The 16,166-nt window shown below is 36.7% G+C and overlaps 1 protein-coding gene across 7 annotated transcripts in view; it reads right to left on the bottom strand.

Annotated features, from left to right (window-relative positions):
- Positions 1-16,166, bottom strand: part of PARD3B (par-3 family cell polarity regulator beta) — a 394,903-nt gene that overhangs the window by 205,557 nt on the left and 173,180 nt on the right. For all 7 annotated transcript variants that reach the window (XM_041403270.1, XM_041403272.1, XM_041403271.1 and 4 more), the window contains 5 exons: positions 15,280-15,366; positions 11,647-11,772; positions 6,774-7,129; positions 5,010-5,149; positions 4,086-4,214 (listed from right to left, as the gene is read on the bottom strand). In XM_041403270.1, the coding sequence (XP_041259204.1) occupies positions 4,086-4,214; positions 5,010-5,149; positions 6,774-7,129; positions 11,647-11,772; positions 15,280-15,366 (838 nt within the window). The remainder of the gene's footprint in view (positions 1-4,085; positions 4,215-5,009; positions 5,150-6,773; positions 7,130-11,646; positions 11,773-15,279; positions 15,367-16,166) is intronic.

Raw genomic sequence — 16,166 nt, 5'->3', positions numbered from 1 at the left:
AAAACAAATACGCCAACTGGTTTTCCTTCAGGCATATAAGTTCAAGGCAGTGGAAGAAATTAACTGGGGGAAGACTAAAACATAAAAGTTAATCATACGGTAAGCAGAAAAAAATGCTTAATTGAACTTGCCACTCATCCTGCTTCCTTCCATCCTGTATAATACACGTGTAAAAAAAGACTTCAAGACCAATACCAAGTTTAGTACATTGTTGTTCATTTAGCTATTGTTCTAAAAATTATGGTTTGCTCCCTTTGATCTCCCATTCTTCAGGCATCAGTTAATATGCCAAGAACCACAGAAATAGCAATTACAGTTGCAACTGTAAGTCAAAGAGATTTTTAAAACAAAAAATAAAAGGTATGCAAAAATTACAAGGTATGTGTTCTAATTTACGGAAAAATGCATGCAAATATTTTTGTTGCAATACTATTTCTGGAAATTGCAAAACAGTCACATTTCTCTGCTGGTGTGCATCATACAGAATAAAAAATTGCAAAGGATCATAGCACAGAATTGGTTGCTCCAGAGCTGTTCTCATTCAAGCAGTAATCCCTTTTTACCAATGCGGGGATAAAGAAAGAGAAGGGGAAGTAAATAATTTTTGCACCATTATTAAAAGAAATGACACGTTCAGATCATACATCCCGAGAGAAAAAACATGATGCGACACACACGATTAAAACACTGTATTTCCAAAACACAATAGAATGATAGCCACAGTTTGACGTGCATTCCATTCACTTTGAGAGGAGCTGGAAAATCTAAACCTATTCAGTTCAACCACCTTCTTTCTGTAATATTCACCATCCTCTAGAAAAGAGTGTTACACAGTTTAAAACCGGAATGCACCTTAAAGAATGCACTAATCACCGGCCACTCCATAGACTGTGGTAATCAAGCAAATAAAGATCTTCCTCCAGAGTTTTGGAATCAGCTCCTTACTTAGCTGCTACATTGTCAACAGCTGGCATGAATTACTGGGAACATTTGGCTAACTGGATAATAAGGACGACAGCCTGTGGTTGGTCCAAATTCTACTTCACTAATCTGTGTGTGTATATATATATATATATATATATATAAAATCTCATTAGAGTCTCCTTTTCTTTTTTATTTAAAGGAGTAACAACCCTTCCCTTGTTATGCACAAACACTGTAATTGTGTAACTCTCAGATGTTGCAACAACCAGTGTAACCAACACCCCAATTGCCTGAAATTTAATAATACTTTTTTGCAACACTGATTCATCCTCATCCTATCACATCTTGGCTGCTGTAACAAAGGCTTGCTACTCTGAATATAGTTTTCTACTTGCTAGCAATTCATAAGCACAGATCACAGTAACAAAACACCCAAACTCTGTTCCCATCTATCATACTGAAGAGAAAATATTCGTGAGACTAAGCTTTCCCCAAACTGCAGCTTTATTACAAGGTAAAGTCAAATTATATTATTGCAGACCCTTGCAACAAAATGCCACCCAGTGTGACTTCATTACATTATTTGCTTTGTGCCCACGCAGTTATCAAATTCACTCCAGCAAATCCACATAAAAACCCAGTTCTAGTGGAGCAACATGCTCAGAAGTGGTTTTGTGCATGGGTTTCTAGTGGGTCCAGCTTCCAGACATATCTTTGCCACAGGAAACTCTGGGGAGTGGGTACATTTACTAGCTGGCCCTTCTCCTTTTTCTTTCAACAGGTAACAGGGAATCTAAAGAAAACATTAGATTCTCAGATTACAGTCCCTGGAGACCTGCTCAAAACAAGAACAAGTCTGATATACAGCAATTACCATATTATTGCCAGGCATTAACAAAATCCCCAAGTATTCAGGTAAATTCTGCAAGCCTGTTACACCGTCAGGGCACTCAGTTACAGCTGTCCTTGAAAAACATTGGATTATCTACTGTTTTTCCTTCCAAAAACAAACAATTAAAGTGCTGGCATTTTTCTCCTGTTTGATAAAACAGTACTGTAACTTTTGAGGTAGCAGAGGATTAGTCCAATGTAATATCATGGCTAAAGCTGAAACCAAACAAAAAAGCTAAACAAAAATTTATTTTTTTTTTAATCTTTGTTAAGACTATTCTCAGACACCTCATGAATTCTAACAAGCATTGTGTTAGCATCAACATCTGGTAGCTTAGTGGGATGGTAACTCACACTTTTGCTGTAAGCTACCAGATGTTGCTGAAGGGCTTTTTAATTTAGATGGGCTGGTTCCATAAAATTATGTAATTTATTTCAGTAACTCTCATTTTTATTATGTTCTACTTGATTGAGATAACGAGGAATACAGAGCAGTATTAGAATTCCCACATCATCACTGTTACAGTGAGGGCCATTTCTTGTGCATCATTCTATCACAGAGAAAGCAATCTAAGAGAAGGTCAAGCCAGCAGGATAAATGTGGCTACTTCCTGGATTTCAATCATGCCAGTCATAAGTAAATCACCTTTTGAAAGGTAGTTAATCCTTGCTGTAGAGACTAGAATTTATTATCACATAATTGTGGCAGGTCGAAATTATAAACAGCTTTTAGATTCTTCCAGTCTTTTATACACACACACAGTTACAGTGATTTCCAGAAGTATTTGCACTATGACAATACATAGTAAGTATAATGTTGGGGGAACAGGAGAGGAAAGAGAAGAACATACACTTTTTAAAGTATATTTTTTACATAATGTGCTTATAACTTAAAAAACCCAGAAAAGACTGTTAATGGCTAGCATTTTCAAAAAGTAAGCTCTTATTTAGAAGAGCTAGTGAATGAAAAAAATTCTACAGAGAATAGAAAATTTAGTACTTTAAGACTCAAATTTCCCTCTGATCCACACAGTCACTGACTCTACAGCTCAGGGCTTACTTAGCAGAGCAATGCAATGACCAACTTTGGTGCTTTGGCAATCACTGACAACAAATGCCTAGTTACAGGGCTGAAAACTGCCATTATGTTCCTTAAAAATTACACAATAAAAGAGAAAAATGGATACAAAAATAGTTTTGCTAAGACACTTCACAACTGCTCACAAGAAAAAGCGGGCACCAGTGGCACAAGAGAAAAGACTCACATGAGAGAACCTGGAATGCCTCTCCAGCTCCCTATCCTGTCATGGGCAACCCTGACCTCAACAAGGCCCAACTGGCAACAGGGAAACAAGAGGAAAACTGTCAGCAATGTTCTGTGAGGAAACATAACAGAGTATTTCTGTAGAAGACCCTGACAACAGTCTAAAGGAAAAGCAAGAAGGCAGCATCTTAAGGAAAGGATGAAGGCGGTTTGTGTTCTTTGAAGGAGATAAAATGAGACAAAAGCAGGAAATGCTGTCCTTTCCTTATCCTGAGGACTTAATGAAAGGTCAAGTATAGCCATCAATCAAGATAAGGAAGAGGCAACCAAAGAAATGACCTTCTCTGAGGGGAAACAAGCATGTATCAGATAGCACTTTTACTCTGATGCAGTTCCTTATGTGAGAGAAAAGAGAAAACAGTTTCATGCCAGTGTTAATAAAAAACAAAAGTGAAAATTAAGCACTTGAGATGGAAAAAAGACAAGCAAAAGCCTATTAAGTCAAAGGCTAGCAGCCAAGCTTGCTTCCAAAATTTGTGAGGAGTGCAGCAGAATTCTATTCGTCACCACTCATGCAGTTGGGCACCTGGCTTATGAGACCTCTCCTGGGGGCAGCCACCCTCACTAGTTTGTCAGTGATAAGCTGCAGGCTCATTACATGCTCTTTAAATTTCTGGTTTAAAGCTTGTTGCTTTTCTGAAAGAGAATAACCCATTTTTAATTATGCTTGACCTTACACTTACAAAATTAATTTACAGTATTCCCTCGTGAGTTATGCTTATGCTGTCATTTTTGGGGATGAAAAATCAGATTGTGTGGAATTGCATCTATTGTAGATAAAAATCAAACACCCTCCAAAATCAAATATAAGCCTAAATACTTCTTGGAAACAAGCCTTAATACTTCTTGGAGACAAGCCTTATGTGACTACCTTTTATTTCCTGGGCTAGTATTTAACCATGGAAATATTTCAAAATCACTCTTTGGGAAAGAATAACAAGTTTACCAGCTCTCGAGGTAGAAAGGCCTCCTCCGGACGAGCCACAATCAGACAGACAGTCTCGCCTTGCTTTGTGCTTCTCAGCATAGCTACAAGCTCTTCCTGGGTCCTGCCAGTGATGTCCCGTCCATTCACCTATCAGCCACAAAAAAAAAAACAAAACAGAGGATGTCTTATCTCTGACTGCCTTTTAGCAGGTTTATTAGGTTCTCCTCACCTAATGCAGGTGTCAATCCAGTGACTGAGAGCAAAGAAGAATCAGCAGCAGCTCCCATACTACCTCCCCCTCTGGCCCTGCAAAATTACTTAACCTTTCTCCTCCTCATTTTCACCATCTGTTAAAGCAGCTCTGTAGTACTTACTTGCCTTGCAGGGGGTTTGTGAGGCTTAATTAGTTTGTAAAGCACTTTGAAGATGAAAAGTGCAGAAACAAGACCTTAGTATTAAAACTGTTTACCTTAAGAGCTTTTTGAGTTTAGTAAGTAGAAATAACCCATTAGATAATAAGATTGCAAGTCACAAGATACCTGAAAATTTTCAACAGAACGATTTGAGCAAAATTGCCTTAAAATGAGCACTTTACCAACTTGATATTAACTGGAGGTTTTTGGATGTGGCTGAAGAGGCAAGACATGTTTTGGTCCTAAATCAATACATTTATCTGCTTTAAAAACCAAGATCTTATCAGGTTCCCCTTGCTCAAACACTCCATGGACTCTTGTGAAAAGAACCATTTTTCCACCTCATGGTGTTAAGCACTTTTTGACAAACAAGTGGCATAGAAACTGGGAGAGTGACTTTTTTGTTTTTAAACCAAGGGCAAGAACTGTAGTTCCATACATCAATAATATGTATGAGGAAATAGAAGATTTATGACAAAGCCAGCGATCAATTTTAAGCAATGCAAATACAAGGGATGTTTATCCTAACCTCCAGGATTCTGTCTCCTGACTGCAAACGACCATCTTTTACTGCTGCACCTTTTGGTAAAATATTCTTCACAAAGATTGGACCAGGACCATGTACGGAAGAGTCTCTGGTAACCACTGTGAAACCAAGTCCTTCTGGACCTAAAACGTCAGACAAAGAACTCACAACATAAATTTCAACATGTAAACAATGATCATTAAAAGTAAGCAAACAATGTCAGCAAAATATCCCAGAGACTCATTCACATTAACTTTAAAAAAAAGAAAGCAAACAAAAAGCTGTAAACATAAGTCAATCTTCTGCATGGTCTAGAGAAGTAGTCTGCTGATGTCCAAACACATACCCAAACCCTCTTACAACAGCTACAGATGGAAATACTTGGGTAAGCACATAATAATAAAAAACAAGAAAGAACTCTTTTTAAAGCATTTATCTTTTCTATAGGTCACTACAATATTAGTCTTCACTTTAATGTCAATCGTTTTTCGTGGAACCAGAACAATTGGAATTGTTTACAAGCATAAATATAATTTAGCAGGCTTTACTGAAATTTGGTAAATAGGAAAAATATCACATAATTTGAATGCAAAACTTGATGTGCTGCTCAAAAAGGACAAAGTGGTATTTCTAAGCTTCCATTAATGAATTTGTTTGCTGCTTAGAAATAAACAACCACAAGTGTTAACAGATATGCTATAACAAGTAATTAGGGAGCAAAATAAATATTAGCAGGTATTGCTTATAAGCCACTAAAATCACCGGGAATAGCAGAGTCCATAAAAATCTTTTTATATTAAGTGGTATTTCTACCCATGTGATAGTTTTAAAAGATATCATCATGTCAGTATCACATTGCTATAATTTCTAAAAATAGAAATGCTGAAAAATGAAAAGCGTTAGATCTAGAAAGGGGACACTCTTAAGTGGGTTTTATTAACACAAAGCTGAAGACTTCAGAAGTAAAAATGAGTGATTTAAGTAAAGAAACAACAAAAATTAAGAAATGAGAGTTGGATTACATTCATAATGTGTTGTAAGAAGGAAGTTACAGACAGTTTTCAAAAGCACCACTTCTAGGATCAAATGTAACTCTCAGCTAAATCAGAGACAAATCAAATAGAAAATTTAAATGCTAATTGAAATTTCTTAAGCACATTTTACTACATGCTCCTAAATCTGTTATTCCATCCAAAGACAGACAGCTGCATGGTGCAGTAATTAAAGATATACACACAAATTTGGCCTTCTGACAGCTGAATAAATATGATTTAAAAAAAGAGAAAGGTTTGCAGAAAATAAAAAAGGGAAAGACAGGTACATCTGTGGTCAAACTCTTGGAAGACATGAAACAGAGCAAAGTAGATTTTTAAACATATCTTTAAAAGAATGTCATAACACTGTTGAGGTCAATTAGCAGGTTAAATAAAATAATAAAGGTCACCAGCAAACAGTTCAAACTTTTATTCTATACTTGTGCAAAGACTGAACTATCTCTTAACATCACTTGTTGCTAATGGAATTGCTTCCACAGTCAGTAACAGAGATGTCCTAATCAGTAAATCTGGATAACATACATACAAAATGTATGAGGAAGTCCACTGTAGAAAACATTACTGTTTACACTGCTATACCTTTTCAAAGTTTTGGAACTTTTAAATGATAAATAACTTGCTTGTATTTTCAATGTCACTGGTTAAACTAAAAGTTAAGGTATCACTATAGAGAACATGATTCTGAATTAATCATACCATCCCAAAGACTTACCTTTTTTTAGGTCTATCTTTATTTTCTTTGCATTTCTCTTATTTCCAAAGCCCATCAGTGGAGACAGTGAGGGAGAAGAAGGCTTTCTACCCAGACGTGGGAGGTTGGGGCTCTTAGCTTGTTGCAGTGCTCCCTGTACACCTGACTCCAAGATTGCTCCAGAAATATTAATTGTTTTCACAGCAGGCTTTGGATGAAGAGGAGGTGGAATTTTTGTTTTTGTAACTCCTTCTTCATTATTCAGAATACAAAGAGGAGCAATAGCAGACTTCTCATACTGTTCTCGGTTATATGGAGGAAGGACTTCCAAGATGACACTTTGAAATTTCATTGCCTGACGGAAGATGTCCTGAGCTCTTTAAAAGAAAGGTATGAAAATTCATGTAACAAACAAGAAAATGTGGGCAAAATTTGAACTTGTGTACAGAGAATAAGATGAAAGTTTACCTTATGTTCACATCTACAGCATGCCTTTTTTAGAAAAGTACACGTGATATAAGATTTCAAAACTACAGCATTTCCTTACATTTCAAGGAGGAGCAGCATATCTGTTGGAATTCCTAAGCTGCTACGAAAACATAGCCAGAATAAACTGATGAATGCATTTCTTCATGCAGAGCATCAGAAAGGGAAGGTCTGATGGCAAAAGACTGCTGAACGTACAGCTTGCTGCCTTTTTCAAGTGCTTGCCTGTTATGTATTTTCTTGTTGGCATAGAGGCACTGAGCACTCATTACCAATTGTTCTGGTGAATACATCTACTCCAAGCAGGCTCAACTCTACATTTTTTCCAAATCCTAATTGCTCCTCAGATTCCTTTGTAATCCCTAATACAACTGCTGGTTGATTCCACAGCAATAAAACAGGATGAGGGCATGGGATACATAAGACTCTAGAAAAAAAACCCTGGTGATCAAAATGGTGCAATTATTTATGCTTCTATATAAATGGATAAATAAATAGGTTGATATTACATCTTTCAAGCAGTAACCTTTTCTGAAGGTTCTGGATATGCAGACTTCACATAATCAGTGTTTTTATAGATGTGCTCAAATGCAACACCAGAAACTGTTTTAGTTTCAAATGCAACACCAGAAACTGTTCCATTTAATGGAACTAGTCTCCTTGATAGTGATAGAGCAATGGAGAATGGTTTTAAACTAAAGAGCAAGATTTAGGTCAGACGTTAAGAACAAATTCTTTACTCAGAGGGTAGTGAGGTACTTGAACAAGATGCCCAGAGAAGCTGCAGATGCCTCATCCTTGGCAACGTTCAAGGCCAGGCTGGATGGGGCCCTGAACAACCTGATCTAGTGGGTGACATCCCTGTCCATGCCTGTGGGGTTGGAATGAGATGATCTTTAAGGTCCCTTCCAACCCAGATTTTTCTATAATTCTGTGAACTGATACCATGGTAATGACACCGTGCTCAGATTCCTGTGCACTGTAGGGCAATTAAGACAAGCTGGCCAAAAGTACTGTTCATAAAGCCTTCGCTGGATTTTGAATAATCTGTAGATTTGGTCAATCAAGCCATGTTACAAACCTTAGATTCTAAAGGAACAAAGGAGACTTCCCTCTTTCTATGCTTTACTCTGCTATCTTCTGTTGAAGTGGACAGATTTTCTTCCATACTGCAGAAGACCACTTGAGTACAAACAGAAGAATGCTGAAGAGCATTTTGAGAAAGAAAAACTGAAAACTTCTGTTTAGCTCAACTGAGGCAAGAGGGGAAGTAATGGCTACATTAAATTTTAAATAAATCATGGAGTCCTTCTAAGAACATTGTACTTATCTCCTACCCTTCTGTGATGTGTTTGTCAGTCTGAGTAAGTATTTTGCTCAAGTCTTGGCTTTGGATTTACATTCAGTTATGTAACAGGAATCAACGTTGAAAGTACTTATGAAATAATTTTTTTTACACTGACACAGGAAGGAAGCCACTGCAAATATATATGTCTTGAAAAAACACCTACTGCTTTCCCAGATGAACAGAGCTGCACAGTATGTCCACCTTGCAACTGTAGGTGGAAAAGAGGAAAAGAGACTATTTTAAGAGGGTTTTCTGTAGCATGAAGGCATTGAAGTCAGGGGTCAGTCTCAATGCTGTGGGAAAGAACCATCCTTGCCTCACTGAGTGTATGAGCATCAAGAGTCAGAATAGCAACATTCACTGACAGGCGATGCTGCCAGAGAGAAACCTCAAACTTGGAAAAGAAAGGCAGCAGGGAGAATGTTGTAGGGAGGCATTCTTTTAGTATCACCCTCAAGGGTTCTGTTTCAGAGCTGTAACAGACTGGGCCCCAGCGTCTCTGCACAAGTTACAGGCTACCCACTCACCTATAGCCTGTCAAAGTTCTCAAGGACAGACCGTACCCTGATAGTAGAAACCATGGAACACTTCCAGCATAATGGATGTAAAATGTTAACTGTGTTTCTTTCACACCCCATCTTCATCCTTGTAAGTAGCCACTTGGTCATATGTTACAAAGTAATTTAATAACTCAGTTTCAAAAGGTTAATATTTAAAATATATGCAAGAGAAAACATAAGATCTCCTTCAAACAAAAATTAGTGGAAATCACTCAAGACATCCTATGGGAAAGTCTAAATGCAGTCTTCAGGGGCAAAATAACTGGCTGCACTTCAAAGGGAAAAAATAATGAATGGAGAAATTTATATTTCTTGAGACCCCAAGTGCATACTTTAAAGAAGTAAGGGAGTCAGTTAAAAGAGGTGCTAGAAACTCTGCAGCACAAGAGAATGTAATTGAATAGATTAGCAGCAAATGAAAAAGTAGACCAACAGTCCCAATATATAGCTATTATAAACATGGGAATACAGAAAGTAGGCTACTGCTGCTACAGCTGCAGAAGAAGCAATTGTCAGGAGCAATACTAGAAAGTCTCTGCTGAAATTAGAAAGAGACAGCATGTAACAGTATAAGTGTTAAAACAGTTTTTACAAGGGTTATGAAGAAATGTCAATTTGAAAGTAGCCAACAGATTTTCCTCTCAAAGGAGAATCTCATTGTTATTTCTGGGTCAACAGTCATTGGGAAAATACTTTGTTGTATCTTGTACAATTAGTGGATTTCTGTAACTTGGACTTCTGTCAGGGTAGTGCAGTTATGTCAGGTAAGATGAAAACTCAAACGTGTGCTCACAGAGATTAGTTTCAGCCTGGAGTCTTTATTTAGCCATTCTCCACAGCCAGGGAAGAGACACGATGTAGAAAGGTATTTTGGAAATTAATTCAGCAGAACAATGCAAGACTTGGGAATAGGCTAGAGCTCATCTAAAATGTTCTCCCCAGTCTCCAAACAGACACTGAGCCCTCAACACCTGTATTTTTTCCTCAATTGCCACTGCAAACACACTACTTGGTTTTGTAACATAAGGAAACTTAGCCCAACAAAATTAGGCTCTGCTCTGAGTTGCCTTTAAGTCACTTTTCTCTCCCAATAATAGAGAGAGAAAGTCTAACAAGACTGATCTCTTTAGGCTAACTCTTACGATAAATGGTCCTTCCAACTCCCAAAACTTTACACAAGCTTTTAGTGTCCTGCATGTTGCATTTTGAAGGAAAGCCTGACAGAGAACTAGAAAATTTCCTGAAGTATTTCTAACTGCCCCAAAATCTAGTAATCTTACAGAAAAACATGCAGAGTCCTCCACAAACACCTCATGTGCTGAAAACCTCTGGAGATCTAGTTACACTCAGAAGAAAAAAGAGATGAGACAACACATGGTAAAGAAAGGATCACATAGGATTTTGAAAAGAGAGGTTTTGATCCAAGCTAAACCTTATTTGCTAAATTTCATTACAAAACTGCACAGCTGGGCAATGAATGTTCTAATAAGATACCAAGAATTATGTTCTGCTAAAATTGATATCTTATTTAGGAATTTGCATGGATGGAAGACAATGGCCCGTACAGAGCCATTCTGTAAAAGCAAAGTGCTTTTACCACTAAATATGCAGAAAGCTGTAACTGAAAAGCTATCAGAAGAAAAAAAAGCAGTCTCAGAAACAAGAATACCTATGCTACAGAACTACACTGGTTTCATGAAAACTTATTTTGCAAATATTTATTCCTAACTGTGAAATTAATGTATTTGATTTTAGTCTAGAAGCCTTGAACATTTGGCTTACTGTTTAGAAAGTTAAGCCTCGACTCCCTTGACATCTCAATAGGTTTTTGTTATATTATAAACAATCACTCAGTTGTCTAAACATATGGATTGAGAGCAAAAACAAATTATTATTTAATTACTACAGCAAATATCTGTGAAATTTGAGAGGCTATTCTTTTGTGCAACAATGCCACATTAATCCATAGATGATCAAAACAACCTGTTAAAAAATATTTGAGATAGATAATAAATGTCAACAGACTTTTAATAAAAGTCATAAGAAGTGAGACTTTCCATTTAGCTCAAGTAATCTTAGCCTGACAGTAGAAGTATTTTTTTAAAAAAATTAATGCTCAAAAAACTGCAGCACAATTAAAAAATCTTATTTCATTTGCAAAAGAACATTAAAAATCATGCTGTGATGTTGACTCATTCTGAAGGCCTTATGAAAAAAAGAATTACAAAGAGAATATGGTAAAAGTAATAGAAGAACTAAAAAGGGAAGATAGCAACTACAAAACTTAATGCTATTAAATTAGGTCAGCACAGTAAGTTCACTAAAACTCCTCAAATTTCAACTTATTTGGAGGTTTCAGAAAGAAAATTATGACATTTCTGTCACATATCAATTTTATAGGCATTTGTTCTGAAATAAGTATTAATCCCTTTGCAAATCACCTAAACACAGCACTGTATAAAATCCTGACTAGTTGAAAGTATTATAAACCAGCACTTACTGTGCAAAGGTTTTATCTGTAAGGTCCACATGGTTTATCTTCACAATGCATTCATTTTCATGGAAAAGACCATCACGCCTAGATCTGCTGTTTTCCTCAATACCACGGATGAAGAGTCCCAGCATCCTAAAAAGCAAAACATAGGTGCAAACTGTCCTTATTGTGCTGATACGAATTTAGAGAACTAAAAATAGATATTAATCTCTACTGTGTATGAAATTATAGACTGCCTATCTATGAAGTGCTTAACCTAGAGGAAGGTTTCAACTGACGTATTAACGAAAAAGGGGGGATTCCAAAAAAAACCCACGAAAATTTGCTGAACACTAATGCTTTACTGCTTGCAAGAACTTGGGGAGCATTAAGTCCTATAGGTCATACTTGGAGAAACAGAGGAAAACACCTAGATCCCTCTCCAGTTAAAAATGTCAGTACAGCTTATGCAATATTTTTCTGCCACGGCTCCAAATAAAAGCACAAACAGATTAAAAGTGATTTTCTACCTTGACTACAATAAAATAAACAGGAGTTAGAATGAGACCAAAAAATAACTGACTTTTCTACTTCTGAAAACATCTCTGAAATTTTCAGCTGCCAAAGCCCCTTGCTTTAATACAAGACAGCAATACTACTCATTCATGTGGCAAGACAGCAGCAGCTCCCCTGCTCTCTGTTAACACCCAAGCTCTCTGTTAACCAGTTAAGTGCAAGTGAAAATGGAGGTGCAGCACAGAATAATGCAACAAGAGAGCCAGTGTTTTTTGCAGTGGTGCAAAATTTCAGTGTTGATAACTCTGCTGGGGGTGCTAGGCTAATCCTGACCTACCTGGAACACCACAAACTATAATTCAACATAGCTATATCCAGTGACACCACTACAGTGTCCAAAAAATCCTAACAACTGTGAGTTTATGAAGAACTTCTATAATCAATCTTTGTCCACTAAATTTCAATACCACTTCAGCATCAAAGATGGTCATCAAAGATGACCTTTAGAGACCATTTTCTATTGGTTATACTCCATAAAATATTAATGTGCAATTTTCAATGTGCCAGCACTCCAATCACAAAGCAGCAGTCCTGTATTTTTGTCTCAGATTCATGACTGCCCCTCGTATCTAAGTCCATTCAACAGACTCACAGTATGCCATAAACTAATTCAAGTGACCCTATATTCACTGAGCATCCGATTTTAGATTTACTGTCTAAGAACAATAAAAAATTTGTACTTCTGTCCTATCAATTACTAAGTGAAAAACTGGTTCCTACTGAATATTAGTTCTTTGCAGTGTTTAACAGAAAAAAGTGATTTTATACCACAAAAATTCTCTTGTAAAAGGTGTTATCCTTCCTAAGGATTAAAAAGGGTAGTGATGGTGAGGGGCTACAGTCCTTTTGATGACATCTAACTAGTGGCAATCAAAAACCTTAATCGTAAGAACTAACTAAATACAACTCTGCCAAAATGCAAACCAGCAAACGTACAGAAAGAAGTAAAATTACAAATTAAGCTGGTTGCCCACTAATCCTGTGTGCTTGGATACTGCATTCATATATGCAACAGGACTGCCTACTTGTCAGAAACTTGTGTGTGCTGTAGTGCTCACGTGCCTTGAGTTACGTAGACTGAGGCAGCTTGAATTCATTCCTCCATTACTTTCTTCACAGCCTAAATTTTAGCATTTTAATGCACTATTAAATTTTAATTTCCTGTTTTTAATGATATTTAAGTGCAAAAGAAAGGGGAGAAAATATTTCTATTACTTTTGTAGTTCCTGGATAAACTAAGACTTTGTAAATTAATATGATGTTTTAATGACCTGTAGAAAAACTTTGGCCTGCAGCAGCACCACGCTAAAGGCAGCATTACCTTATTAGAAGATAACTTTACAATTGAAATACCAGATCCAGTTAGGGCCAGCATGTCCTCATAAATTCTATCATGTCACCAAAAGAAATACAAGATGCTCTTCTGTACTTTCTCATGTTATGATGAGTTATGATTTATACTCTCATCTCAGGCTAGATGAAAAAAGAGGGTCAAGTCCAGTGCTTTAACAAAGGCATTAGTACAGTTCTGCCAAGAACTGTCTTAAAATGTAAAGACAACTACCTAAACCAGTAGTTCATCTGTCAAAGACCTCCTCTACTCCAGCAGATCCCCAAAAGCATTTCTAAGTAAGGACAGATTAACATGAATACAATGTAGACCAAGAACACTTCTTGCAGGTCTTTAAAAGCTGCTCTCAACACAGTGATACTTGAGTACAAAACTGCATTTCGGTCACAATTATTGATTTTAATAGCTTGCAATTTCATCAAATTTGTTTTACTGTTTTATCTTGAAATACGGTGTACGCACTACAACCTTTATGGCATGCCTATATCAAAGAGCTCCGGTCTGCATTTCAGAATGGGTAACAAACACAAGTGGTTTTCTCAAGACAAACAGGAAGCCCACAAAGCCAAGGACACAACTTGGATCTCTGACAGTTGCCATTTAAGACCAACTTTCTTCTTGAGGTAGTGATGCCATTTTTACAGGCAGCAGATGGACATCTATTTTCCCTTTTGGTAAATAAAACAATCTGAATTAATTTGGGTTCACTTACAAACTCAGATCTTGCCAAGAAAACAGACCTTTACACGGTAATTCAATCCTTCACATTCTCTGTCCTACATGAAAGATGACAAGTAAAGAAATATTTAAGAATTAGACAATTTTTTACTTTTGCAATCATTGGCTTTGTGTAACAGGCAGCCATTTTACTATAAAGCAGTGTCATTTATGGCTCTGGCAATTTCCCATCTCTTATTCACGGCTGCCAGTGTCAAATTAACTCTCTGGCTAAGCCTCTGTATGTCAAATTTCAGCCTAGATTTTTTTTAACACATCCTAGTTACATAGCTTGGAAAACAGCTATAATGAAAATGCTGACACAGTCTTAACTACAGCACATCAATATGAGCACGCTGCTATAATAGGCTTTTGTGATCTCGATGGACTTTGTTAAATCATTTATAATTAAAGTAATTGTATTGTGACAAAGAAAGGTTCATGGTATAGAGCACATTTTGTAAATGCTATGCAATCAAATCTGAAAGATGGCTTGAAAAGTATGAGGTATGAGGCGGCAAGCAGTTTCTTTGACTCTTGTCCTGGTATGTCACTAAGGAAGAGCCTATGCAGAGATATTCAATTAGGAAAAACAAAACACCAAACAAAAACAAACAAGCCCGCAACAGCACAAGAAAACCAGCCCAATACCACACAAAACTACTGACCCCAGTTTACCATTCAGAGAATAAAACCAGAGACAATGAAAAGGGCATATATGAACAAAGATGTTAGTACGGACTGAAAGCAACTGGACACGGCACTTCATGCCATGGTCTAGTTGACAAGATGGAGATTGGTCAAAGGTTGGACTCAAGTATCTTTGACATCTTTTCCAACCTAAATGATTCTATGGTTGCCTTATACAGAACTTGGACTAGTAAATATTTGGGTAATGGAAGAATGTCATAGACCAATTTTTGTTTTCCTTCAGGTAAATAGTTGGCATTTTAAGATAAGCACAACTGAAATCCTTTCATTAATATACTTCCTGAGCAATGCAGAAAATATCTTACCTTCCACTCAAGGATGAAAAAAAGGGCACTACATGTATTCCCAAGGGTCCACCTTCTCCAGAAATCTCCACCATTTTTGTCATTTCACTAAAAAAGAACACATAGAAACAAATCTCACAAGCTCATTCAGAGAATTCTCCATATTAAAAACAAATTCCTGATTGATCAGATAGCAGAAAGGATAGGAAAAAATATTTGTTTCAGAGCTCACTAATATATGAAAATAAAACAAAACTTAAAACAGCCATGAAATTATTTAATTGTTTTAGATTAGCATTTGTGCTTTTTAAAAGGGAAAGTAATCAAATACTAGACATTTTCCTAAGTTAACCTTCAAGTAAATTAATTAGAATATTAAAGAATAAGATTTTAAGTGAGGAGAGAATCATCAAAAAAAAAAAGCGGGGGGGGGGGGGGGAGGGAAGGTTATTTTACATGTTCTTAATTTAAGCTCCATGTGAGTTGCTTCAATTTTCCTATGCGGTCACATTATAAACACAAAGATCACACAGAAAGGAATTGAGACTTTCAAGTCAAATCATATCTGACTTGATACACGGATTTCTTCCCTCAGTTGCATACAACCTCTCTGATGAACAAAGAACAAAACAAATTGTGATCAGTAGTGCAACTCAGCTCATTTTATCAAGAAGTTTCCTTCCTCTAACACTGTTATTAAAAACCTCTGTATTATCTCTGACTGACTTACGCTGTTTCATGGCATGTACTGTTTCACTTCCTATTGACTATTTCACACTGTCAGCCTTACAGTGACCTTAACTCTATTTTGGGTGACCATGACTTGAAAAGGAAGGTACTTGAACTGACTGGAACCTTAAAAAATTAGCAATGTCTGTATTTGAGCAGACCTTGTTCCTTCATTCCAC

This window comes from Onychostruthus taczanowskii, unplaced genomic scaffold, assembly GCF_017590055.1.
Source record: "Onychostruthus taczanowskii isolate IOZ18803 unplaced genomic scaffold, ASM1759005v1 scaffold20, whole genome shotgun sequence".
In the NCBI taxonomy this organism is placed as follows: Eukaryota; Metazoa; Chordata; class Aves; order Passeriformes; family Passeridae; genus Onychostruthus; species Onychostruthus taczanowskii.
Note: the sequence above shows the minus strand (reverse complement) of the source record. Positions and strands in the feature narration are given on the sequence as shown.